Genomic DNA, 27,454 nt, shown 5'->3' on the forward strand with positions numbered 1-27,454 from the left:
CGTCTATACTTTTAACTTCTCCTCTGTGAAACAACATCCGCTGCGTCATTTCCGTTGTGTCCATGCTAGGATACTGAGTTAGCCGGAAGTGATCCCACAAACCGAGACGTCTTCACCTGAAACAGGCTACAACTCTGTATGTTGTTCTTTTTTTTTTTGAACTAATTTTAATAATGAATAGTTGTACACTTTAAGCTAAAGTGTCCTGTACACAGCTTGTTCTGTCTGCAGGTGTGTGAGGAAGTTGAGGGAGTTTGTACAGAAGCTGTGATGTTATGAGCGTTAAATAAATAAATAAACACCGCTCCCGGGTCGCTATAGCGGTGTAGAACAACTTTCACCTTTAAAAGTTCACTTAGAGAACTTTGTAATTTGATTATAATGCGTCACCTCCGTGTTACTTAAACGCTCTTAATTAAACATCACGTGATGTCGATTTCTCTTTTTGTCTGCATTTTCTGTTTATTTATCTACACCCTATTTCTCCCCCTCTCTCTTCTTTACGGTGACTGTCTGTCTGTCTCTCTCTCTCTCTTTCGCCTATTGATCCATCTTCCTCTTTTACCTACACCTACCAGTCAGTCAGTCAGTCACTCAGTCACTCACTCAGTAAATCACTGTCAGTCAGTCACTCACTCAGTCAGTCACTTACTCACTCAGTCAGTCACTCACTCACTCAGTCAGTCACTCACTCACTCAGTCAGTCACTCACTCACTCACTCACTCACTCACTCACTCACTCACTCACTCAATCACTCACTCAGTCAGTCACTCAGTCAATCACTCAGTAAATCACTGTCAGTCACTCAGTCAGTCAGTCACTTACTCACTCAGTAAATCACTCAGTAATTCACTCACTGTCACTCAGTCAGTCACTCAGTCAGTCACTCAATCACTCACTCAGTCAGTCAGTCACTCACTGTCACTTAGTCAGTCAGTCACTCACTCAGTCAGTCACTTACTCACTCAGTCAGTCACTCACTCACTCAGTCAGTCACTCACTCACTCAGTCAGTCACTCACTCACTCAGTCAGTCACTCACTCACTCACTCACTCACTCAATCACTCACTCAGTCAGTCACTCAGTCAATCACTCAGTAAATCACTGTCAGTCACTCAGTCAGTCAGTCACTCACTCACTCACTCACTCACTCACTCAATCACTCACTCACTCACTCACTCACTCACTCAATCACTCACTCAGTCAGTCACTCAGTCAATCACTCAGTAAATCACTGTCAGTCACTCAGTCAGTCAGTCACTCACTCAGTCAGTCAGTCACTTACTCACTCAGTAAATCACTCAGTAATTCACTCACTGTCACTCAGTCAGTCACTCAGTCAGTCACTTACTCACTCAGTAAATCACTCAGTAATTCACTCACTGTCACTCAGTCAGTCACTCAGTCAGTCACTTACTCACTCACTCAGTCAGTCAGTCACTCAGTCAGTCAGTCACTTACTCACTCACTCAGTCAGTCAGTCACTCACTCAGTCAGTAAATCACTGTCAGTCACTCACTCAGTCGGTCAGTCACTCACTCAGTCAGTCAGTCAGTCACTCAGTCAGTCAGTCACTCAGTCAGTCAGTCACTCACTCAGTCAGTCAGTCACTCAGTCAGTCACTCAGTCAGTCACTCTGTCAGTCACTCACTCACTCAGTCTGTCAGTCACTCTGTCTGTCAGTCACTCGCTCTGTCAGTCACTTGCTCACTCACTCAGTCACTCACTCTGTCACTCACTCACTCACTCACTCTGTCAGTCACTCACTCACTTTGTCAGTCACTCTGTCAGTCACTCACTCACTGTCAGTCACTCACTCACTGTCAGTCACTCACTCACTGTCAGTCACTCACTCACTGTCAGTCACTCACTCACTGTCAGTCACTCACTCACTCAGTCAGTCACTCACTCTGTCAGTCACTCACTGTCAGTCACTCACTCTGTCAGTCACTCACTTTGTCAATCACTCTGTCACTTACTCACTCACTCACTCACTCACTCTGTCAGTCACTCACTCTGTCAGTCACTCACTCTGTCAGTCACTCACTCTGTCAGTCAGTCAGTCACTCACTTTGTCACTCACTCACTCACTTTGTCACTCACTCACTCACTTTGTCACTCACTCACTCACTTTGTCAGTCACTCTGTCGCTCGCTCTGTCAGTCGCTCGCTCGCTCTGTCAGTCGCTCTCTCGCTCTGTCAGTCGCTCTCTCGCTCTGTCAGTCGCTCACTCTCAGTTACTCACTCACTCTCAGTTACTCACTCGCTCACTCAGTTGCTCACTCAGTTGCTCACTCAGTAATTCTGTAAAAGTTCCTTTATAGAATTTTGTAATCAATTGGACAACCTTGGACAACTCACGATTCATTTTACTTAACGCTCTTAATTAAACATCACGTGATGTCGATTTTTATCTGCCTTTTCTGTTTATTTATCTATACCCTCTTTCTCCCCCTCTCTTTTCTTTACCGTGACTATGTCTGTCTGTCTCTCCCACTCTTTCTCTTTCGCCTATTGATCGGTCTTCCTCTTTTACCTACACCTACCATAGGCTGCTGTTTCTCATACTCCAGAACTGAACGACGACTTCTACACTTCTTTCAGTGTTATTTGGGCACGGTAAGGTCTGCATGCATGTGTTACCTCACACAGATGAAAAATATCTGATAACAGAAGGAGACAAGTGTGTCTACACACGTACACATTATTATTCCACTCCAACATTTTTTATCCAGGGTGCATCACAGTCGTTAGCTGAGCTCATGGCCCCTGCAGCTGGAGGAATTAAACATATTAAAAGTATAGATGTACGTGTTGATCAAAGTTAACTCTTCTCTTTGCTCAGCTAGTATGTTTTCGCAACAGATTTTTCTGTGTACTTGCACTAATCAGCTATAAGAATCCATTTCCATCTCATCTCTGCTTTCTCTTTCCTGCAGCCTCTATCTGTGTGTGATGACTGAGCCGGAGGTGCTGACTGAAGTCCCGGCGGCGCTGAAGCGCTTGGCCAAGCAGGTGGTGCGTGGTTTTTATGGCCTAGAGCACGCTCTGGCCCTGGACGTGTTGATCCGCAATGCCTGTGTGCGTGAGGAGGACATGCTGGAGCTGCTCAAGTTTGACCGCAAGCAGCTGCGGTCCGTGCTTAACACTCTGAAAGCCGATAAGTTTGTCAAGTGCCGCATGCGTGTGGAGACGGCGGCAGATGGCAAGACCACGCGCCACAATTACTACTTCATCAATTACAGACTGCTGGTAAACGTGGTCAAGTATAAGCTGGACCACATGCGGAGACGCATTGAGACAGACGAACGCGATTCCACCAACAGAGCGTCGTTTCACTGTCCCAATTGTTGCAGCACATTCACTGACCTGGAGGCCAACCAGCTGTTTGACCCAATGACAGGTGAGAGGGGGCGGGAGATAAGCTAGGACTAATAAATCCTTAGTTACAGGATTTATCTAATCATGTCACCTTTAAACCTGGTGATTTTAGGAGTGAAATGTTTTGAGGAAAGAGTTTCACCCTCCTTCAAAAATCTGAGTTAGGTGACAAGGAAGTGCTATTGAATAAAAACACGATGGTTAATCAGGTTCCAGTTTTCAGATTAAGACAGCTTTCACACAGCAGTGCTCTATTTACATTGTTCATTTGCCAAATAGTGTTATTTATCAGTCCTTGTATGGTTACCTGTATAAGGGTCTTCCACCTGATCCACTCCACTTCCTACATGTCATTTACTGAAGCCTGGGCAGAAGCCTTTAGTGCCACTGCAAACACATTGAGAAGCTTTACTGCTGTTTTTCATTACTATGGACTATTCACTTACTCACTCTGTCAGTCGCTCAGTCACTCCTTTACTCAGTCACTCACTCCTTTACTCAGTCACTCACTCCTTTACTCAGTCACTCACTCCTTTACTCAGTCACTCACTCCTTTACTCAGTCACTCACTCAGTCGCTCACTCACTCAGTCAATATTTTACTCCCTCAGTTGCTCGCTCATTCACTCCCTCAGTTGGTAACTCATTCGCTCTCTCAGTCGCTCTCTCAGTTGCTCGCTCTTTCGCTCTCTCAGTCGCTCTCTCAGTTGCTCGCTCTTTCGCTCTCTCAGTCGCTCGCACATTCGCTCACTCACTCACTCACTCACTCTATCATTCACTCTATCACTCACTCACTCACTCTATCACTCTCCTTCTGTTGCTCGCTCAGTCGCTCACTCGCTCTGTCACTCACTCGCTGTGTCACTCACTCGCTGTGTCACTCACTCGCTGTGTCACTCACTCGCTCTGTCACTCAGTCACTCAGTCTCTCACTCGCTCTGTCCCTCACTCACTCGCTCTGTCCCTCACTCACTCGCTCTGTCACTCACTCACTCGCTCTGTCCCTCACTCACTCGCTCTGTCCCTCACTCACTCGCTCTGTCACTCACTCGCTCTGTCACTCACTCACTCTGTCACTCACTCACTCTGTCACTCACTCACTATCACTCTCCCTCTGTTGCTTGCTCAGTCGCTTGCTCAGTCGCTCACTCACTCACTCACTCTATCACTCCTTTACTCACTCCTTTGCTCGCTCACTCACTTACAGATTCACTCATTTCGTTTTACGAAATGTTGTTGATGGTACTTTTAGTTCCTTTACAGTATTATTCAGACAGTGCAGTAACACATGTCAGTTGTATGATTTAAAATTGATTGTGTGATGTACGTTTTGGTGTAAAAGTGCACACACTCCAGAACATGAGTAATCTCGTAAGAAGTTTTTCTGAAAAATTCACATACTGCCAATTTTTATGCATACGTGTGTTTGAGTGTGTGAGCTCTGTTCTCCTCACGTATGTTCGTGAATGACCTCTGTGTTTTTAGACACTGATTTACTAACCATTAATGAAGCTGCTATTAAATATAAAACTAAAGTTTTATTAATGTGCCAAGAGCACAGCATGTCCTCTCAAAGTTAAAAGGAAGCAGCAATATTAACAGCTGGATAATGAATTAGTCGTGGCAGTGTTTATGCTCTTCTGCTGATGGCAGCTAATAAATTGATGATAAACTGAAGAAATGATGATTTATGAATAATGCATCACAGACAAGTTTTAAAGCAAGCAGCTGTGAGTCACTCGTGTCATTTATTTAGTTATGGTTTATTTAATATTTGGATATTTAACATTCTGTACATCAGTTTGCTGATCCCTCTCAGATCAGCTTTCTGACGTTTCTGTTTCTTTTTCTTCTTCTTCTTTCTTCTTCTTCTTCGGGTCATGAATTAAATAGCATCGATAAGCGATGATAGACATGTTCTCACTTTCAGCCCAAAGTACACATGACATCGGTTTGCTAGCTCGCTCAAACAGGTCATTTGAAACATCCTGTAAGATTTTGGTAGAACATCTAATCACTTTTATTTTCCCAGTTGTTTCTTGTGCACAGCTTACATTTACCGACATCTTTATCAGGAACACTTGTACACTCACTCGGCAGCATAACGCGTAAAATCAGGGGCAGATTCCGATCAAACAACTCAGAGCCACTTTTATCCACTTGAGCCACAACTGACCCAAAACATCAGAATCGGCATCCCTCCAGGACCACAGTAACTGTCACAAAATCGACCAAACTTCATGATGTTTGGAGAAGATTGCAGATAGTTTTTTAAAATGACCCCAAGTTTTTTTTTCCCCCAGACTTTCACCATGGCACACTGTGTGACGTCATCACAACACGCATTCAAACAAACCCCTCTACCATTCACGTTTGTTTAACATGAATACAGCTCTCATAGAAAGTCATTACAAACCTGTCTTCACTGCTACGAGTCCAAAAGAAGAATCCTGTGCTTACACTTTCAATAATTCTTATAGATTTGAAAAAATAAATAAATAAATCAATCAATCAATCATGCATCTCAGAATAACTTTCTGAAATTCTGGATGGATTTGGATTAGGACCAATCTGTGATCTCAGATAGAAAACAGTATGTAGAGTTTAACTGCAGGAGAACATCATGCTGAAAGAAGAGCAAGGAGAAGAATGGCTAGACTGGTGTGATCAGTAACACAGAAGAACATCACAGAATACACAACACGCTGAGGTGGAGAATCGTGTGAAGAGCACAAGAACAGGCCTCAGTTTAGGTGAACCTGTGCCCACTGTAATTCTACGTTCACACATACGACCTACTCCCAGCCACAAAGTGACCTTCGTTTTCAATCAGAGCTGCGATTTCTGATGACATGAGCAACAGCAACTGTTGCTGACTAAATGTTGGCGTGTCCAGCTTTAGAAATCAGTCAGTAATCACTGACGTACAGGTTGTACAGGTTGTGTACATCATACACAACCTGTAGGTTTATTTGATCCTGTGGCTGAGCTCAGATAAAAGTTAACTGTACACTCAGTGTGGGACGTGAACACTAGATGGCAGCACTGAGTTGTGGGAATATTGCATTCAGACCCTGTGGATACACTTGATGTGTGTACAGAGACGGTATGAGATGAAGGGAGACTAATGAGTCTGTTTCTCTTCTGTAAAATGAGAGAGAAGCGCATGCTCCAGGTGGGTTCAGCTCTTACAGACTCTTACAGAGAAATGAATAGCTCTGTTGTTGAGTCTCACTCTGTGTCTCACTCTGGGTCTCACTCTGAGTCTCACTCTGGGTCTCACTCTGGGTCTCACTCTGGGTCTCACTCTGAGTCTCACTCTGGGTCTCACTCTGGGTCTCACTCTGAGTCTCACTCTGGGTCTCACTCTGGGTCTCACTCTGGGTCTCACTCTGGGTCTCACTCTGAGTCTCACTCTGGGTCTCACTCTGGGTCTCACTCTGGGTCTCACTCTGGGTCTCACTCTGAGTCTCACTCTGGGTCTCACTCTGAGTCTCACTCTGGGTCTCACTCTGAGTCTCACTCTGGGTCTCACTCTGAGTCTCACTCTGGGTCTCACTCTGAGTCTCACTCTGAGTCTCACTCTGGGTCTCACTCTGAGTCTCACTCTGGGTCTCACTCTGGGTCTCACTCTGGGTCTCACTCTGGGTCTCACTCTGAGTCTCACTCTGAGTCTCACTCTGAGTCTCACTCTGGGTCTCACTCTGGGTCTCACTCTGGGTCTCACTCTGAGTCTCACTCTGGGTCTCACTCTGGGTCTCACTCTGGGTCTCACTCTGAGTCTCACTCTGTTGCTCTTGTCACTGCACAAAGCAGCAGTTTCTTTTCAGCTGCAGTGTATTTGTGCTTGTGGGAGCAGCAGCACAACAGTCACAGTCATTGTTCTGCTTGTGAAAACACAACAACAAATGTTTTTACCTCTTTCTTTCTTTCTTTCTTTCTTTCTTTCTTTCTTTCTTTCTCTTTCTCTTTCTCTTTCTTTCTTTCTTTCTTTCTTGCTTGCTTTCTCGCTTTCTTTCTTTCTTTCTCTCTTTCTCTTTTTGCTTGTGGGAGCAGCAGCACAACAGTCACAATCATTGTTCAATCATTTCCTTGCTTTCCTTCTTTCCTTTTCTTTCTTCCTTGCTTTCTTTCTTTCTTTCTTTCTTTCTTTTTTCCCTTTTTCCTTTTTTCTTTCTTTCTTTCTTTTTTCTCTCTTTCTCTTTCTTTCTTTCTTGCTTGCTTTATTTTTCTTTCTTTCTTTCTTTCTTTCTTTCTTTCTTTCTTTCTTTCCCTTTTTCTTTCTTTCTTTCTTTCTTTCTTTCTTTCTTTCTTTCTTTCTTTCTTTCTTTCTTTCTCTTTCTTGCTTGCTTTCTTTCTTTCTTTCTTTTTTCCCTTTTTCCTTTTTTCTTTCTTTCTTTCTTTTTTTCTCTCTTTCTCTTTCTTTCTTTCTTTCTTTCTTTCTTTCTTTCTTTCTTTCTTTCTTTCTTTCTTTCTTTCTTTCTTTCTTTCTTTCTTTCTTTCCCTTTTTTCTTTCTTTCTTTCTTTCTTTCCCTTTTTTCTTTCTTTCTTTCTTTCTTTCTTTCTTTCCCTTTTTTCTTTCTTTCTTTCTTTCTTTCTTTCTTTCTTTCTTTCTTTCTTTCTTTCTTTCCCTTTTTTCTTTCTTTCTTTCTTTCTTTCTTTCTTTCTTTCTTTCTTTCTTTCCCTTCTTCCTTTCTTTCTTTCTTTCTTTCTTGCTTTCTTTTTCTTTCTTTTTCTTTCTTTCTTGCTTTCTTTTTCTTTCTTTCTTTTTTCTCTCTTTCTCTTTCTTTCTTTCTTGCTTGCTTTCTTTTTCTTTCTTTTTCTTTCTTTCTTTCTTTCTTTCTTTCTTTCTTTCTTTCTTTCTTTCTTTCTTTCTTTCTTTTTTTTCTCTCTTTCTCTTTCTTTCTTGCTTGCTTGCTTTCTTTTTCTTTCTTTCTTTCTTTCTTTCTTTCTTTCTTTCTTTCTTTCTTTCTTTCTTTCTTTCTTTCTTTCTTTTTTCCCTTTTTCCTTTTTTCTTTCTTTCTTTTTTTTCTCTCTTTCTCTTTCTTTCTTTCTTTTTTCTCTCTTTCTCTTTCTTTCTTTCTTTCTTTCTTTCTTTCCCTTTTTTCTTTCTTTCTTTCTTTCTTTTTTCTCTCTTTCTCTTTCTTTCTTTCTTTCTTGATTGCTCTCTTTCTTTCTTTCTTTCTTTCTTTCTTTCTTTCTTTCTTTCTTTCTTTCTTTCTTTCTTTCCCTTTTTTCTTTCTTTCTTTCCCTTTTTTCTTTCTTTCTTTCTTTCTTTCTTTCCCTTTTTTCTTTCTTTCTTTCTTTCCCTTTTTTCTTTCTTTCTTTCTTTCTTTCTTTCCCTTTTTTCTTTCTTTCTTTCTTTCTTTCTTTCTTTCTTTCTTTCTTTCTTTCTTTCTTTCCCTTTTTTCTTTCTTTTTCTTTCTTTTTCTTTCTTTCTTGCTTTCTTTTTCTTTCTTTCTTTTTCTTTCTTTCTTGCTTGCTTTTTCTTTCTTTCTTTTTTTTCTCTCTCTTTCTCTTTCTTTCGTTCTTTTTTTCTCTCTTTCTCTTTCTTTCTTTCTTGCTTGCTTTCTTTTTCTTTCTTTTTCTTTCTTTCTTGCTTTCTTTTTCTTTATTTCTTTTTTTTCTCTCTTTCTCTTTCTTTCGTTCTTTTTTCTCTCTTTCTCTTTCTTTCTTTCTTGCTTGCTTTCTTTTTCTTTCTTTTTCTTTCTTTCTTGCTTTCTTTTTCTTTCTTTCTTTCTTTCTTTCTTTCTTTCTTTCTTGCTTTCTTTTTCTTTCTTTCTTTCTTTCTTTCTTTCTTTCTTTCTTTCTTTCTTACCCTTTTTCCTTTTTTCTTTTTCTTTCTTTCTTTCTTTCTTTTTTTTCTCTCTTTCTCTTTCTTTCTTGCTTGCTTGCTTTCTTTCTTTCTTTCTTTCTTTCTTTCTTTCTTTCTTTCTTTCCCTTTTTTCTTTCTTGCTTTCTTTCTTTTTCTTTCTTTTTCTTTCTTTCTTGCTTTCTTTTTCTTTCTTTCTTTTTCTTTCTTTCTTGCTTGCTTTTTCTTTCTTTCTTTCTTTTTCTTTCTTTCTTGCTTGCTTTTTCTTTCTTTTCTTCCTTTCTTTCTTCTTTCTTTCTTTCTTTCTTTCTTTTTTTTCTCTCTTTCTCTTTCTTTCTTTCTTTCTTTCTTTCTTTCCCTTTTTTCTTTCTTTCTTGCTTGCTTTTTCTTTCTTTCTTTCTTGCTTGCTTGCTTTCTTTCTTTCTTTCTTTCCCTTTTTTCTTTCTTGCTTTCTTTCTTTTTCTTTCTTTTTCTTTCTTTCTTGCTTTCTTTTTCTTTCTTTCTTTTTCTTTCTTTCTTGCTTGCTTTTTCTTTCTTTCTTTTTTTTCTCTCTTTCTCTTTCTTTCTTTCTTTTTTCTCTCTTTCTCTTTCTTTCTTTCTTGCTTGCTTTCTTTTTCTTTCTTTCTTTCTTTCTTTCTTTCTTTCTTTCTTTCTTACCCTTTTTCCTTTTTTCTTTATTTCCTTCTTTCTTTCTTTCTTTCTTTCTTTCCCTTTTTTCTTTCTTTCTTTCCCTTTTTTCTTTCTTTCTTTCTTTCTTTCTTTCCCTTTTTTCTTTCTTTCTTTCTTTCCCTTTTTTCTTTCTTTCTTTCTTTCTTTCTTTCTTTCTTTCCCTTTTTTCTTTCTTTCTTTCTTTCTTTCTTTCTTTCTTTCCCTTTTTTCTTTCTTTCTTTCTTTCTTTCTTTCTTTCTTTCTTTCCCTTTTTTCTTTCTTTTTCTTTCTTTTTCTTTCTTTCTTGCTTTCTTTTTCTTTCTTTCTTTTTCTTTCTTTCTTGCTTGCTTTTTCTTTCTTTCTTTTTTTTCTCTCTCTTTCTCTTTCTTTCGTTCTTTTTTTCTCTCTTTCTCTTTCTTTCTTTCTTGCTTGCTTTCTTTTTCTTTCTTTTTCTTTCTTTCTTGCTTTCTTTTTCTTTATTTCTTTTTTTTCTCTCTTTCTCTTTCTTTCGTTCTTTTTTCTCTCTTTCTCTTTCTTTCTTTCTTGCTTGCTTTCTTTTTCTTTCTTTTTCTTTCTTTCCGTCTCTTTCTTTTTCTTTCTTTCCGTCTCTTTCTTTTTCTTTCTTTCCGTCTCTTTCTTTTTCTTTCTTTCCGTCTCTTTCTTTTTCTTTCTTTCCGTCTCTTTCTTACCCTTTTTCCTTTTTTCTTTTTCTTTCTTTCTTTTCTCTCTTTCTCTTTCTTTCTTGCTTGCTTGCTTGCTTTCTTTCTTTCTTTCTTTCCCTTTTTTCTTTCTTGCTTTCTTTCTTTTTCTTTCTTTTTCTTTCTTTCTTGCTTTCTTTTTCTTTCTTTCTTTTTCTTTCTTTCTTGCTTGCTTTTTCTTTCTTTCTTTCTTTTTCTTTCTTTCTTGCTTGCTTTTTCTTTCTTTTTTTTCTCTCTTTCTCTTTCTTTCGTTCTTTTTTCTCTCTTTCTCTTTCTTTCTTTCTTTCTTGCTTTCTTTTTCTTTATTTCTTTCTTTCTTTCTTTCTTTCTTTCTTTCTTACCCTTTTTCCTTTTTTCTTTTTCTTTCTTTCTTTCTTTCTTTTTTTTCTCTCTTTCTCTTTCTTTCTTGCTTGCTTGCTTTCTTTCTTTCTTTCTTTCTTTCTTTCCCTTTTTTCTTTCTTGCTTTCTTTCTTTTTCTTTCTTTTTCTTTCTTTCTTGCTTGCTTTTTCTTTCTTTCTTTTTTTTCTCTCTTTCTCTTTCTTTCTTTCTTTCTTTTTTCTCTCTTTCTCTTTCTTTCTTTCTTGCTTGCTTTCTTTTTCTTTCTTTCTTTCTTTCTTTCTTTCTTTCTTTCTTTCTTTCTTACCCTTTTTCCTTTTTTCTTTATTTCCTTCTTTCTTTTTCTTTCTTTCTTTCTTTCTTTTTTTCTCTCTTTCTCTTTCTTTCTTTCTTGCTTGCTTTCTTTTTCTTTCTTTCTTTCTTTCTTTCTTTCTTTCTTTCTTACCCTTTTTCCTTTTTTCTTTATTTCCTTCTTTCTTTTTCTTTCTTTCTTTCTTTCTTTCTTTTTTTTCTCTCTTTCTCTTTCTTTCTTGCTTGCTTGCTTTCTTTTTCTTTCTTTCTTTTTCTTTCTTTCTTGCTTGCTTTTTCTTTCTTTCTTTCTTTTTTCTCTCTTTCTCTTTCTTTCTTTCTTTTTTCTCTCTTTCTCTTTCTTTCTTTCTTGCTTGCTTTCTTTTTCTTTCTTTCTTTCTTTCTTTTTTTTCTCTTTCTTTCTTTCTTTCTTTCTTTCTTTTTTTTCTCTCTTTCTCTTTCTTTCTTGCTTGCTTGCTTTCTTTTTCTTTCTTTCTTTCTTTCTTTCTTTCTTTCTTTCTTTCCCTTTTTTCTTTCTTTCTTTCTTTCTTTCTTTTCTTTTCTGAGAAAGTTGTCGTTTAGCTGTTCCCCGTTTAAGTATTAAAAAATACTACAAAATGAGCTCCAACAAACTCTAAAATCTACCAGCATTACTGTTATTACAGGAAAAAAGCTATGTTAAAGTATAAGAATAAAGATTTCCTGTTGCAGCAGTGTGAAAGCGACCTGGCAGCACTGTGGTGATGTGAAGTCTGTTTATCTCCGAGTCCTCTTGATATCATTGTGCACCCTCAAAGTGCGCCGTGTCCTGGAACGTGGCACGGCGAGTTGTTTTGGAGTGTACAGACTACTGCATGTTCCGCTGAGCTTTTGTCGTTTGAAGCTTTGTGCCAGCTTTGCTCTCTCTCATATCAGCACTTGTACTCTGTAGTTTCTGTCTGCTGTAGCGTCTGATTTATCTGCTAGCAAAGTCACACACATCCACACACACAACTTTGGTCTGCTCTGGAGTGTGAGACGTGCACTGACTTCAGATTGGAGTTGCAGATTTCCTGAAGCGGCACTCTGTAGGATGAACGTCTCGTTCTCTTTCGTCTCCGGCACGCTGGGTGTTAGCATGAGCATGTCCGGAGCGTCAGATCTACCATAGTACCACCTTAAGTCCTGTGTAATACGTGTTAAAGTCTAGATAACTTCTAACTGATTTATGTTTTCAGAAAGTGGGAATAATATCTAACATAGTGGCTGTTAGATCTGCTTGAGTTCATCGTATGAGATCACAGAAAGAGGGCAGGGCTTCCAGGTGGTGTAGTTTTATATCAGAGGCTTCAAAATGAATGAAACATCTACAAAATGAATCGTTCCAGATCCATATTTCGATCAGCACATCTGTCATTTTATTGGAGAATGAAAAGGTGATTCCCTCGTTTTACCGTTCTCTTTATGCTGTAAATATGGAACTCGTATACCAAATGCAGGACTGTTGACCGGTCTGTTATTAATATATAATGATGTCATCAGAATTAAACGTCTCTGAAGGATATCTATTTCCGGTAGTGCTTATCATATACAGAGACTCTCAGTGGACTCAGGGCACAAGGTGAGACACACACACACACACACACACACTCTCTGCAGACACTTTAGAGACGCCAGTCAGCTCCAACTGGGGAGGAAAAAATACTGATAGGAAACCAAAGCATGAGGAGAACATGAAGCTTAAAATCAGACAAGCCTTACATAAGACCTTATTTAACCCAATATCCATTATGTTTTTACCCTGTTGCTCAGTCCTTAGGCACAAGTTCTCACACACTCACTCACTCACTCACTCACTCCACATGACATAAATTATTGGCATGGAGTTACTTTTACTCAAGTGTGACATTACACAATGGTTCACAGCAATAGAATGAGTCCTGGAATCTCCAAATCTACACCACTGCCCATGTCAGAAAACTGGAGAAGGACAAGAGAAAGGATGTGTAGAGAGAGGAAGGAGCAAGCGTCGAAGAAGAGAAGGAACAGGCAAACAACAGGCAGGAGAGGCGAGCTGTTGCTAGGATACACAGTGGGACGGGCAAGCAGACGGGTGGATGAAGAGCAACCCCACCCCGCTGGCCGTCTCCAACACACACGCACATGTGTACGTGCTGCCTCACGTCATGAGCCTTTGCGAAGCTGCTCGCACAGAGCCTTCCTTACACTGGCGAGAGCTCTTGTTACTTTACATTACCATCATCACCATCACCACTTTTCTTTCAGGCAACTGATCTGCATCAGCATTGTGTAACTCTCATCATGGCTGTATTTCTTTATTTCATGGTGTCATTCAGCTGCCATCTTGAATAGAAGTTTTGTTCAGAAAGATTGTTTTACAACGTAAGCAGGGATGCAGCCTATTGCATCCGCTCTTATTCAGTCGACAGCTGCTTTTATCCAGAGTGACTGCAGAATACAGAAGCTTGCTGTTTGATGAGCTGACAACTATTCGGTTGCTGCAGTGTTCAGGGTGAAGAAAGACTTTGCTGGTGGTGTCAGTAGCCTGGTTAAAACATGAGCAAAATGTGGAGAGGTGACACCACAGAGATGGAGCTCCATCACTGACTGGTGTCTGGAGAAGAAAGTGTGGAGTCTGATCATGGTGTTATTCTCTAAAACAGACCTGTAAACTCGGGGGATCCCTGCAGTGTGTCCACTGAAACAAACATTTTTTGTTTCTTTCCCAAATCTTGGTTGCTATTAGGTTCCAACTTGTCTTTCACCTAATGATAAAGATCATGGCTAAAAACATTTCTTCCATAATGAACAGAAATGCATGTGGGAACCAAAATGTTTGCAATAGCAAATTAGGTCCTTAGGGTTGAAATGTACCGAATGCCTGTGAATACGCATGCAAAAACCACTGGGCGTCTTCACTGTGCCTCAATTCCGTGTGGGACCGGTCCCAGTGCTCCAGCAGCATTTTTATCTGATTGTGTTGAACCGTGGTGCATTTTCATTCATCTTACCTCATCGCACAGAGAACACAATACTGACGTGTTTTTTCACCATATTTATTTATAGAAATGTTTTGGTTCTATTCTGTGGTGTAAGGCAATGTTCGCTCGCCACGATTTTGTGTTGTGGACACTAATGATGATGATGTTGAATAAAAATTAAAGCTGTCAATAGATTACATTTTTTAATCGCGAATAATCACACTCTTTGTGTGATTAACTGTGATTAATCACACACTTGGAATGAACGTGTTTAACGTGTTTATTGTGACAAAATTTTGCTTATTTACTATATCCAGTTAAGCGAACCATCAGAGCAGATTCTATTCAATTTTGATTTCCTGCTTGCCAAACTTGAACAGAACACACAGCTTAAATTTCTTGTCGGTATTTAACCAGCTGCTAAGGCATACGAGTTAACATATTCAGGGGCCAGAGCATGTGTGTCGTGTGTCCTGCAAGTGAAAATAGTCTCTCACATGGCACAGTTGAAGCAGGAGTTGCTAGATATTTCTGTGCAATAGTCACCAGCTTGTCATGACTTCTGCTGTGTGCAGACCACCAGTGTAGAGGGAATTGTTAAAAGAATTAGTAAGCCTGGCTGAAGCTTGTCAACACACACAGCATACACACCGATAAAGTGTGGGTTGTTGCACACTACTCGTCGGTTTGCTAGTAGATCCTGTGATGTGTTTTGCTTTTAAATGATATTTTAAACTCGATGAGCTTCAATGGTACGCCAGTTCTTCAGTACAGTGTATGCACACAACTTTGTGTTAATCCAGAGTGCCATCCAATTTAACTCTACCTACCAGAGTTACCGGTGCTTGCGCCATTGTAGATGCTAAGAGTGATAAACTCCCGACCCACAAGATCATCCGCGTGACACAAATTATGTTAATGTTGGTGCATAATGCACCTTTGTGTGTTTCAGTCATTTATTTCACGGTATTTGCGTAAAATTATTAATCGCATGCGTTAGCGCTTTACTGTTGACAGCCGTACTAAAAACACATACGCATTTTACTTTACTTACTTCACAAGCGATTCCCGAGTACATTTTGCCTTCACATTCACAGGAAAGGCGACACAGTTCAACCGAACCCACACCAACTCCTACAAGTGCTCTGTTTCAGACTCAACTGTAGTTTGAAAGCTGCCTTAAAAGGAGCTTGAGAGAGAGGATTTCTTCCTGTACAGGCATGTCTGATAACTGGACATTACAAGACGACACTCAGTGCTGTTAGTTTCTTCAGGGGATGTTTCACTGTGCAGTAATTCTGGGGTTCCTTTTCGAAATTGTTGCTTTGCAGACCAAGAAAATGGATAAATAATTCTAAACACCATGTCTTTACTTACACATTAAATGGCATTTATTAAAGGGGGGCCATAAGGCTCAAGACTGTAGAGCAAAAAAATAAGTGCTAATCATCCATAGATAAATAATAGAATAACGATAAATTAATGACTTGTCATTAAATCTAGGTTTATTCAAAGCTTGATAGGATAAGATAGCAGAGATGGGGGACTCGAGTCATATGACATGACTTGAGTCAGACTTAAGTCACAAATTTGAGACTTGCTTGACAAATATTAAAAAAAGACTCGACTTGACTTTGACTTGACATTCATGACTTGAGACTTACTTGTGACTTGCACATAGATTAGATAGAGAGAGAGAGAGAGAGAGATAGATAGAAAGAAAGAAAGAACTAAGTATAAGTACATAGCAATGAAATGCCGCTTAGCATCTACCAAAAGTGCAAAAAGTAAAAACTTTTTTTAAAAAAAAAAAGTAAGAACAAGTGCAGATAAATGTAAATATGTGTAAAAAATAAAGTTATGGAAGCTAGCTTGTGCATAAGGAACCCTGGCAGAAACTGGAAGAAACTATGAGCAGACCAGACAATACACTAAAATTGCACTTTTTATTCATTATAATCATTGTTTTGCCAGAAATCCAAATTCATATATATTTCTATTTTCCCTGCTGTAAAGTGAGTCCTTTTCGGTTTTTCTTGCAACTCACACAGTCACATGGCAGATAAACTTACAAGTAGAACCCGAGTGCTGACGGTGCTACAAGCTGCCACCCGTTCAACCCAGAAACCGTTTATTTCCTAATTATCACCAGGCTGCACACTCAGATTTGTTGGTGTATAAACGTAAGGGATAAATAGGTGTTAGTAACGAGAGCCACTTTCCCTGAACTCTTTATTGTGCAAGACTTGCTTACAGCGCCTGCATGTGACACGGCACTGAACATCCGAGACGTTTCAGAGCATCATCTTGTGAACATTGAGTGTGCCTGTTCATTTTAACAAGCAAGTGTGAGCAGTTTGAACGATTAACTGATGTGACCTTTAACTGATTGTGTACATAGATTGTGGAAGATGATGCCTGTGGTTTTCACGGAAAATCTCATTTCATTACAACCAAGACGTGAACTTTACTTTCCATAGCCATCATTTTAGACCCAGACGTGATGTAAGGAACCCCTACAAGTGTGAATGTTGATTTGATTACATGATTGCAGGCTGATTTCTTCGCTGTTTGATCAGACATGAAGAGTCATTGAAAGAGGTGTTGCGCTTTGATAATAAACATCTTACCCAATACAATCCCAATACATCTTACCCATTCCCTCTCCCACACACCACAATTTTTTTTTTCTCCTGCCAAAATAAACACCCTTTCTAGTTGTACCTCATACTCATGGTACACTGTCTCTTATGTAGTCACTGCAGCAGAAACGCACACATTTATCATCTTTAGTTCAGAAGTAGGGCCGCTTACAAAAAAAAAACAAAGGTTTTGGGTATGTTTAGATCTGTTGGCTGAATCCAAATCTGATCGACAAGGATACTTTTTAATTCACTTGATATTTGGTTTTATTTATTTTTCACACTGTACATCATTAAAATCAAGTGATAGAAAAAAGAAAAGTACATGGAGAAAAACAGATCATCTTTTGAGCATAGAGGAGGTGCTAATTAAACCACTATATAATCATAAATAACTAGTTTAAACCTTTCTGTCTGACTGCCTGTCTGTCTGACTGTCTGTCTGTCTGGGTATCTGTATGTGCCTGTCTGTCTGACTGTCTCTCTGTGCCTGTCTGTGCGACTGTCTGTCTGTCTGTCTGACTGTCTGTCTGTGCTTGTCTGTCTGTGCTTGTCTGTCTGACTGTCTGTCTGTCTGGGTATCTGTATGTGCCTGTCTGTCTGACTCTGTCTGTGCGACTGTCTGTGCCTGTCTGTCTGTCTGACTGTCTGTCTGACTCTGTTTGTGCCTGGCTGTCTGTCTCTGTCTGTGCCTGGCTGTCTGTCTCTGTCTGTGCCTGGCTGTCTGTCTCTGTCTGTCTGACTGTCTGTCTGACTCTGTTTGTGCCTGTCTGTCTGACACTGTCTGTGCCTATCTGTCTGTCTGTCTGTCTGTCCCTGAAGGATATCACATTTCTGCAGCATATCAGCTCTGTGCTTTGCCTCGGTTTGTGTCTCATAGCTCAGATCTCACATCTGCAAGGGGGAAAATAACCAAAAAAGAACGAGGGCTGTAATCCAAAGCACACAACATGTTTGGTTCATTTCCTGCAGTTTGGTCGATTTGGGATCCATTGGCTTTCTTACCGCAGTTTGTTTGTTGAACCAGTGGCTCATCAGAAGCTCAGAGCGAAACACACCAACCCACAAAAGCACCAGGGTTTAATTCAGACAGAGCAAACTCTACACATGTAAACACTTCCTTACTAGCTGCCAGTTTCTTATAAGATCATTCACAGCACTTTTTGTATACTTCTGCACTCCTATTGTTTCCAGTCACACAAAAGCGCAGAGCTCTGTCTTGCTTTCACACAGAGCTTTGACGAGGCAGAGCCGTGTAATTTAGACGTATTCATAGACGATAAAGACAAAGATATCTACACAAAGATAAGACCCGCTTTACTGAGTGTGCAAAACTTAATGAACACCCGCCTCACAAATAGGCTCCGTTCTTCTGTTCTTTTAGGTAAAGTAGACTCTGTGTGTGTGTGTGTTTTAGTGTATGATGTCTGTTTCTGATTGCACTGCCATTATCGCTGATTTCTCTTGCATATTAAAATGGAAAATTAGACTCTCTTTTTCATTTTGTTTATCCCCCGGCCTTCCTCTGCTTATATTTTGTTCATCTTCCATTTATGGTGATTAAAATGAAATTAAACTAGTTTCTAACTAAGTGCTGGAAGGTATATTTGCGCAGGTGTTTAACACTTAGCTGTAATTTAGTGCTGATTTGCTTCTTACTCTGAATAAAAAGTGGCTTTTGCACACACGTAAAGCTTCACCTCCGCTTGTACGGCTACCTCGCCCTCCACGGATCGTCAGTTTTATTGGCCACTTATCTCTTCGTCTGTGAGGATGCGAATATTCCTCCTCTTTCTGTCTGTCACTCAGTCCTGCAGCTCTTCAGGCTGTCACAGTGGTGTTGGATTAATGATGCCTCTGGATTGCTCCCTTATTGTTTTGTTTATCTATCTCTCTTTTTTTTGGTTACTTTTTCACAATGGAGAAATGGAGAATGGAGGAAGAAAATGGAGGTGCCATGTGCCCGTCTTTACTGAGGGGGAGATGGTTGTGACGGCATCACCATGGCACAAATCCTTGTTTGTATTCAGTTATCTCCCTCTCTTGCTCACTCTGTCTCACTCATCAAGTTGTTTTCTTTCCTTGTCCCATCCATCAGAATGCTACGTTGCGTGCTATAATAAAAGGCCCAGGCGGAGGTGATTGTTTTTTTCTTTTCCACAAGCGCTTTCGTGGCGCTTGTCATCTTGCCAAAAGGGCTTTTCAAAATGGAAATTGCAATGAATCATTTCCTCTGCTGATTTCCCCTCCAGTGCAAAAATCACAGCAGCCTGGCTGTGCTTAGCCTGACTTCCTAAATATGTGTCTGTCTTGCGCAGTGGCAAAGCAATAAGTGTCTTGGACTCAGCCAATACACACATGACTTCATCAGCATGACCGTGTTCAGATATAAATAGATCAGCCCAATGGAAAAGCAGGAACGGAAGAAGGCGCTTTACGTGATTAAAAGGCTTTGTTTCCGCTAGTGGAAGAATCCACCTCCTCTGATTTCCCTTTGCACAGAATTCAGCTATGCCAATGTTGGAAACATCGGCTAATAGAAAACGAGCACAGAGCTGGGATCACACCCTTATGAAACACACAGCATGGAGAAGGTGTTTGTTATTGTTGTCTCACTGTGCCGAAAAGCTTTTTCCACACCTCACACACAGCACACTAGCTAGCCGGTTTCATTATAGCGTACAACATATTAATCTGATAGGTGGGACGAGGAAAGAAAACCGCACGGTTGGGTTGTGGAAATCATTCTCTAGACACTAACAGCACATCCTGGAAGTTGTGAGGTAGGTCCTCTATCTACCACACTTGTTTATTCAGCACATCCTACAGATGTTCGATCGTATTGGGATTTGGGAAAGCCAAGGCCAAGGATTCTTTTTCATGTTCCTCAAACTGGGCATGTTATCCTACTGAAAAAGAATACGGCTATGTGGAATCAGATTAGATGAGCTAGTCTTGAGCCTGGTTACTTTCTCCTTTCTTTGACCACATTTGGTAGGTAGTAACCGCTACGTACATGGAAACACCCCACGAAACCTGCTGTTTTAGAAATTCTCTGACCCAGTCATCTCAGACCCATTTTTGTGGCTTCCAATATATCAACTTTAAGACGTAATATATCTCTCATATCCTTTGACAGGTGCCACTGAAATGATAACATTTTTCAGGATCAAGTTTTTCAGGTCACCTGTCACTGGTTTTAATGTTATGGTTCATTAGTGGAATTACAGTGTAAACATCTACATGATCTCATTGTTCTGCACACATCAGCTTGCACTATATCACATTACAGATTTAATACATCTTTTGCCCTTATAATAATCTCCACTCTTCTGGGAAGGCTTTCCACTAGGTGTTGGAGCGTGGCTGTGGAGATTTGTGATCATTCAGTTACAAGAGCATTAGTGAGATCAGACACTGATGTTGGGTGAGGAGGTCTGGGGTTCAGTCAGTGTTCCAGTAAATCTCAAAGGTATTCAGTGGAGTTGAGGTCAGGACACTTCCACACCAGGGGTTTTTCTGCACCAGCCTTAGCAAACCATGGAGCTCGCAGTAACATCTCTAAACAACTACCCTAAGATTCTTCCATCATAAACTCAGTGTTATTGCTATGTATCTGCTACTGTTCAGTGCTGTAGAAGTGGCTGTTATTGATTTTGATTTAAAGTTGTGCTATATTTACAAGTGGACTGTATTTTATTGCTGTTTGAGTGTCTAATACATTTGTCTAATCATTTCAGAGACATACCCATTATTTCTTGAGTAGATATCACTATGTTTAGATTCTGAACATTTAGTAAGTGTTTACTAACTCGCCAGCAGCAACTACATTTACATTTACAGCATTTAGCAGACGCCCTTATCCAGAGCGTCTTACATTTTTAATCTCATTTTTATACAACTGAGCAATTGAGGGTTAAGAGCCTTGCTCATGGGCCCAGCAGTGGCAGCTTGGTGGACGTGGGAATTGAACCTAACCTTCCGATTGGTAGTCCAACACCTTAACCAGTTGGCTACCACATCCCTACTCAACTACTGTTTGTGATTTCATTCACGTGTGTTTAGAGTTTATACTGAACGTGAATTGTGGCTATTATTTTTATTAACAGCGAGTCTTTTTAAAATCTGAATCGGTGACACTTGCTCTCTCTAACTCTGTCTGTCTATCTCTGTCATAGGGACATTCCGCTGTACGTTCTGCCAGACTGAGGTGGAGGAGGATGAGTCGGCCGTGCCGAAGAAAGATGCACGGACACTGGTTGCCCGCTTCAACGAGCAGATCGAGCCCATTTACGTGTTGCTACGGGAGACTGAAGATGTCAACCTGTCACATGAGCTACTGGAGCCAGAGCCGACAGAAATCCCTGCTCTGAAACAGAGGTTTAGGCCCATTTTTCTACCACTTGTTCAGTTTCAGGACTCTCTGTCTAGGTTGTGTGTTTTGCCAGGATTATTTTTGAACTTTTTAAGCTTTCACTACATATTATGTTGTTTTCAGACAGATCTAGGGAGATGGGTTGTTCTGAAAGTTTCAACACATGTCATCCTTTATGTTCTTTGGTATTGTGTTGTGATTTGCATTTGAAAAATTATGTAAATTTTTAAACCACAGCATGTTCCTTTGTCATGCCCCACAGTCGAGAGCGTGCAGCAGCAGCCGCAGGTCTGTTGGGGGCTGGAGCTGCAGGACGGGAGGTCTGGAGGACGAAGGGCTCATCATATGCAGATCTTTACACACAGAATGTAGTGATCAACATGGAGGAGCAAGAGAGCCAGCAGGACCGGGCAGCCGAGGCCAAAGCCCCCAAAGAGAGACCGGTGTGGCTGACTCAGAGCACTGTGCAGGGCGCCTACAACGAGAACGATGCCCTGAAGGCTGGTCAGTACAACTTCACCACACCACGTCACATCACCACACTACTACATACATGCCTCTTATTTTGTAGACTTGTAGATGAGCTGCTTGTGGACTTGAGTTGAGCTTGCATGTGTGTGTTCTAGTAAAATACCCACTTTGTTTTTTTTTCTGCAAAACAATTTAAAATAAATCATTAATGCATATACATTTAAGTACATTTTCAGCTAGTGTGGTGCTAGGATTGTATCCATAGGGAATGGCAGAATACAGGAAACAACAGTTGAATAGTGCGTTGCTGTAACCACCCTAAAGTCTTATTCATTAAAAAAAATACTCCTTTTATAGAAGACTTTTAGAAAACACACACCTAATAGTCCATCTATAAATATTAAATTAGCATCTATCAATTAAATGTTTTAATATATCAAGGATTATAGTTTTCTGTTCTTGATTAGCATGTTTTTATTATTAGGTATTGAATGTATGAAGATTAGCCAGTGGATTAGCTGTTACTTCAGATATGGTGATGTAGGAGAATAAGCACATGCATAAATTAATAAACTAATAAACCATTCTCATTACAGACAATTCAACTCAATTGGTTTCTTGTCTTCTGTTTGGAAGCAAAAATGAATGTATTTTTGGTTACTTGGTCATCTTTTCCTCAGAAGATGATGACGAGCTCTCTCTCTCTTTCTCTCTCTAGATCTCTCTCTTTCTCTCTCTCTCTCTCTCTCTCTCTCTCTCTCTCTCTCTCTCTCTTTCTCTCTCTCTCTTTCTCTCTCTCTCTCTCTCTTTCTCTCTCTCTCTCTTTGTCTCTCTTTTTCTCTAGCTGTCTCTCTCTCTTTCTTTCTCTCTCTCTCTAGCTCTCTCTCTCTCTCTCTCTCTCTCTCTCTCTCTCTCTCTCTCTCTCTCTCTTTCTTTCTCTCTCACTTATTCTCTAGCTGTCTCTCTCTCTCTCTCTCTCTCTCTCTCTCTTTCTCTTTCTTTCTCTCTCTTTCTCTCTCTCTAGCTGTCTCTCTCTCCTTCTCTTTCTAGCTGTATCTCTCTCTCTCTCACCCTCTCTCTCTCTCTAGCTGTCTCTCTTTCTCTCTCTTTCTCTCTCTAGCTGTCTCTCTCTAGCTGTCTCTCTCTTTCTCTCTCTCTCTCTCTCGCTTTCTTTCTCTCTCTCTCTCTAGCTGTCTCTCTCTCTCTTTCTTTCTCTAGCTGTCTCTCTTTCTCTCTCTTTCTCTCTCTAGCTGTCTCTCTTTCTTTCTCTCTCTCTCGCTTTCTTTCTCTCTCTCTTTCTCTCTCTCTCTCTCTCTCTCTCTCTCTCTCTCTCTCTCTCTCTCTCTCTCTCTCTCTCTCTCTCTGTAGTTTTGACAGCTTGCGAATTAAGCCACATGGTGACAGCACAGTTCATGACTTCAGTCTAACGCTAATCCATGCTATTTTCAAGGAGATACTTCTGTCTAGACTCTGACACGACCAGAATAAGAGAGAAAGTTTCACATCATGTTCCATGTTTTCATGAATTGCTGTTGAGCGAAAGATTCTCCTTTTGTTGTCTCCTAACAATTGGACTTATCCATGATATCTTTTTCGCACGCCTTTTCATTTCCTTGTGAGACTTTAATTTTTAATATGACTCTCATCAATTACTCTGATGAACTGTGGCAAGCCAGCGGTCTGGAGGAAAGCAGCCTGGCTGTTTATCATTTCCTGATGAGCGAGTAGGGGAAGTAAACAAATCTGCGGATTAGGAGAGGTGCTGCAACATGCCAACTGGTGAGGTCCCAAATTGTCATGGCAGCATTTAAACAGTTCATTATCATTTAGACCATTTAGAACATTTTCTTGCTTCCTGGAATGGATGTGTCTTTGACTGCGGCCAGGATTTCGGCATTAGGAGTACTCTGGTGTAATTAGAAATCGTGATGAGCTTCTACTCGCTCATCTCTAAGAGGACCAACACTGCTCAAACTCTTCAAGTTGTTATGGCTGATTTGCTGCTCTGAAGGCCAATCGTTTCATTGTGCCTCACACACAGGAATTATGCTTTCATTTTAACATCTGTTTCAGTCCACACCAGCTGCACCAGAGCCGTGTAAGGGTGTACTCTCATTAGGCGATGTGTACTTTACCACAGCATGTTACACTAGACTTTGGGGAACAAAGTCTCATTGCTCTGTGCCAGTTTACCTGGACTAGTGGACTAGGGTGATCACTAACTCTGACTGAGCAAAGAACTTGAATTTTGTGTCATATTACAGTAATCACAATAATTTCTGATGTTTGAAAAGTGCTTCAGAAAACTGAGTCGGGCCGACTAACAAAACAAACGTGTAGCCAATTAGCAGAAAGGGGCGTGTCTTGTCAATATGCGGCAGAGAGTGTGTTCAGTGCGCATGTCTGACATCAGCCGAAAGCGATTGAAACAATGACATGGCCGGATACCTGCCGTTACATCTGCCTCGGGTTCTAGGCGTTGAACGTCTTCCACGTGAAACGGAGCTAAACCTTTTACAGTACAATGCACAGTACTGCAAAAACACATTTGTATTACCATAGTATTACTCATTGTGTTCATTTATTGATAAAAATATCCCTTCGGCCAGCCATAATAGTTGCCTGGGTTACATATGTATGTTTGGGGCGGAGCTATCAAAACAGGGGTGACACCCATTTGTGTTAGGGGTTTGTTTGTTTAGGTGATTTCAAATGTCAACATTGGCTTTCAAACATCGTGCACCCCGCCTATAACCGGTAAGGTCTATTATTTATGTGCATCTTCTATCACTACTTAGATACTACACTATTCTATTCAATAGCAAATATTTTGGTTTATCATGGGTCTCACTTTATTGCCAAATGTGAAGGCAGTGAGTGAAGCTCCAAATTCCTCCCTAAACATCAGCTGCGTTTGTAAAAATCTTTTCCTAGGTGCAGCATGATTAAGTAAAAATCGCTGTGCTGCATTAGTGATAAATGTATCAGGCAGTCTATTAGGCATGTGAGAGGGCTGGGTTTATCACGCCTCAAGTGACTCCAAATAAGCCCCAAAGCATATAATGTTACAACAATGTAGTCCATACAAAAAAACCTCTAGTTTGAATGATGACCACATTGTGAGCTTATATATCTGGAAGCGGGTGTTTCACAGAAGAAGAACCTGGCAGATTTTACGATCCCTGTTCGACAGAAGGAGTACATGTCAAACACCCTCTTCCACATATATGAGCTCACACTGTCTAGTGTCCCTGTGATTGGCATGGGGGAGAAGATAAGGAGAGACGATGAGCAGAAAAGCGAGGAAGATGCTGTTTATTCACCATCAGACTCACACTTTATATAAAGACTGATTTATATTGATCAGTCTGAGGTACATAGTACTTTTGTACATGCGTATGGTTTGTGTCGTGGATGCTCGTAGTGCAGACTTGATTAAAATGCTTAATAAAAATGTAAAATACCTGAAGTTCTTTTTTTTTATTCACAGTTTATCAGGGATGATTTCGTTACCTTTCTACTACTGCTTCTGGACTGATTTGTTTGAGACTGAGTTGTACTAAATGTTTGTTTTTGTGCCACAGCTGGCGAGGACTCCATGGTAACCCAGGAAAGTGCGGCTGGACGTGGCAATGTGCAGGATGAAAACGAGGAAGTGATGCGTGCTCTCCTCATCCACGAAAAGAAGAGTGCGCCTGCACCGATGGGCGGAGCTATTCACAAGACCCCCATCGCGGCAGCCAATGCCAGCGACTCAGAGAGTGACACCAGCGAATCAGACGAGGACTCTCCGGTCCGAGCCATCGCTCCTCCAACCAAGCTCGGCAGACCAGATGGAGACGACGACGAGGAGGGCGACGAGTTTGAGGAGGTGGGAGATGATCCAGTTGTGATGGTAGGAGGAAGAACGTACTCTTACAGGGAAGTGAGCCAGAGGCCAGAGCTGGTGGAGCAGATGAGCACCCAGGAGAAGGAGGCGTACATCGAGATGGGGCAAAACCTCTTTCAGGACATGTACTTCTGAACAACCTCTGCTCTCGATATCCCTCTCGCTTTCTCTCTTTTTCTCTCTTTCTGTTTCTTTGTCCAGTCTGTCTCCTTTAAGATGTCGTTACCTTTCAAACATTGACACACACTGTGTGAGGAATTGTGCAGAAGGTCAGACTCCCACAGTCAGATGCAGTATTATTCTGTTCTACAGGACTCCTGATGATATTTCTTCTTGCTCACATACACTGGTGCCACTCAGTCAAGGTATTTTTTGCCTTGAATTACAGAATCAATACACACACACACACACACACACACACACACACAAACAAAGGTGTTTGCTTTTCTGCTTTGGTTTCTAGTCCCACATTATCTTGGGCAAATAGCAGAGAGTTCAGTGTTTAATATCTGGATACAGAGTGACCTTCCAGAAGGCCCAGTTGATTAAAAACATCCTCACGCAGGAGGCTCCTAATGTTGTTGATTTACCATTTGAGACAGCATAAGGATACATATTAGAGATCTAGATGCATAATGGCACCGTTTCACACAGTTGCAGTACTAGTACTCCATCACTATGGATGACAGACACATACGTTTCAAAAAAAAAACTGATGTAACCAGAATGTCAAGGATTTTTTTTCTGTATCAGCATCTCATTTAAGTGTTGTCTAAGATTGTGTTATGAAGTTACCAGATGTTAGTTTATGTGTTGTCTAGTATCAGCTTACTCCAAGCATCAGTGAATATTGTAGATCATTTCTTAAATTCAGATAAGGACACACTCCTGTTAGCTGTGACGTGTGAAAGAACATTTTTTTCTTTGTATGTTTTTAATAGTATGTAGAATATTATAGACTATTTCATTTCTGTATTTAAACTTTCAAGCACATTATATTATGATAAAGCTGATGCTCTCTGAAAATAAACATTTCTTAATGAAAAACCCAAACAAATGAATTCATTAGTAGCGCATCCATTATCAACAATCTAGGTCTTTAATATTTTCTAAATATATCAATTCTTCATGGTCTGGATTCAACAAGATGTTGAAACCTTCTTTGAGATTTGGTCCATGTTGAGATGATTGTATCACATGATTCCTGCAGATTTTTGTAGGAGCACTTTCATGCTGTGAATCTCCTGTTCTACCACATCGCAAAGGTGATCTACTGGATTCTTATCTGGTGACTAGGAATATCACTGAAGTACGCTGAACTCATTGTCACGTTCATGAATCCAGTTTGGGACGACTTTTTCTTTGTGACATGGTGCATCATCATGCTGGAAGCAGCTGTTAGAAGAAAGTAAATTGGGGCTATGAAGAGATTCACATGTTCAGCAACAAAACTCAAATAGACTGTGGCATTCAAGTGATATCATCGGACTGGTATCAACGGACCTAAAGTGTGCCTACAAAACACTATTACACCACCTTCACCAGCCTTGACACAAGGGAAGTTGGTGGATCCATAGATTCATGCTGTTGGTGCAAATTCAGACCCTAACATCTGTGAGTCTCTGCGTAAATCCAGATTTATCAGACCAGGCTAGGTTTTTCCAGTCTGCACCTGTACAGTGTTGGTCAGTCTGTGCCTACTGCAGTCTCAGCTTTCTCTTCTTGGCTATCAGAAGTGGAACCTCGTGTGGTTTTTTTTACTGTTTTTAATGCATCTGCTTCAAGTTTTGACGTGTTGTGTATTCTGAGATGCTTTTCTGCTCACCGCAACTGTACAGAATGATTATCTGAGTTAGTGTAGCCTTTAGCAGCTTTAACCGATCTCCCTATTCTCCAATGATCTCTCTCAACAAGATGTTTCCTTCTGCAGGAC

The 27,454-nt window shown here is 40.4% G+C and overlaps 1 protein-coding gene across 1 annotated transcript; it reads left to right on the plus strand.

The window, feature by feature from the left end:
* Window positions 1-46: 46 nt before the first annotated feature.
* Window positions 47-26,568, plus strand: gtf2e1 (general transcription factor IIE, polypeptide 1, alpha). The gene is made up of 6 exons (XM_060875958.1): window positions 47-136; window positions 2,553-2,620; window positions 2,941-3,404; window positions 20,965-21,166; window positions 21,424-21,665; window positions 25,217-26,568. Exons 3-6 carry the CDS (start codon window positions 2,957-2,959, stop codon window positions 25,654-25,656), a joined length of 1,332 nt encoding a protein of 443 aa, XP_060731941.1. The 5' UTR covers window positions 47-136; window positions 2,553-2,620; window positions 2,941-2,956; the 3' UTR covers window positions 25,657-26,568.
* The last annotated feature ends 886 nt before the right edge of the window (window positions 26,569-27,454 follow it).

Source organism: Tachysurus vachellii, chromosome 8 (assembly GCF_030014155.1).
Source record: "Tachysurus vachellii isolate PV-2020 chromosome 8, HZAU_Pvac_v1, whole genome shotgun sequence".
Lineage (NCBI taxonomy): Eukaryota > Metazoa > Chordata > Actinopteri > Siluriformes > Bagridae > Tachysurus > Tachysurus vachellii.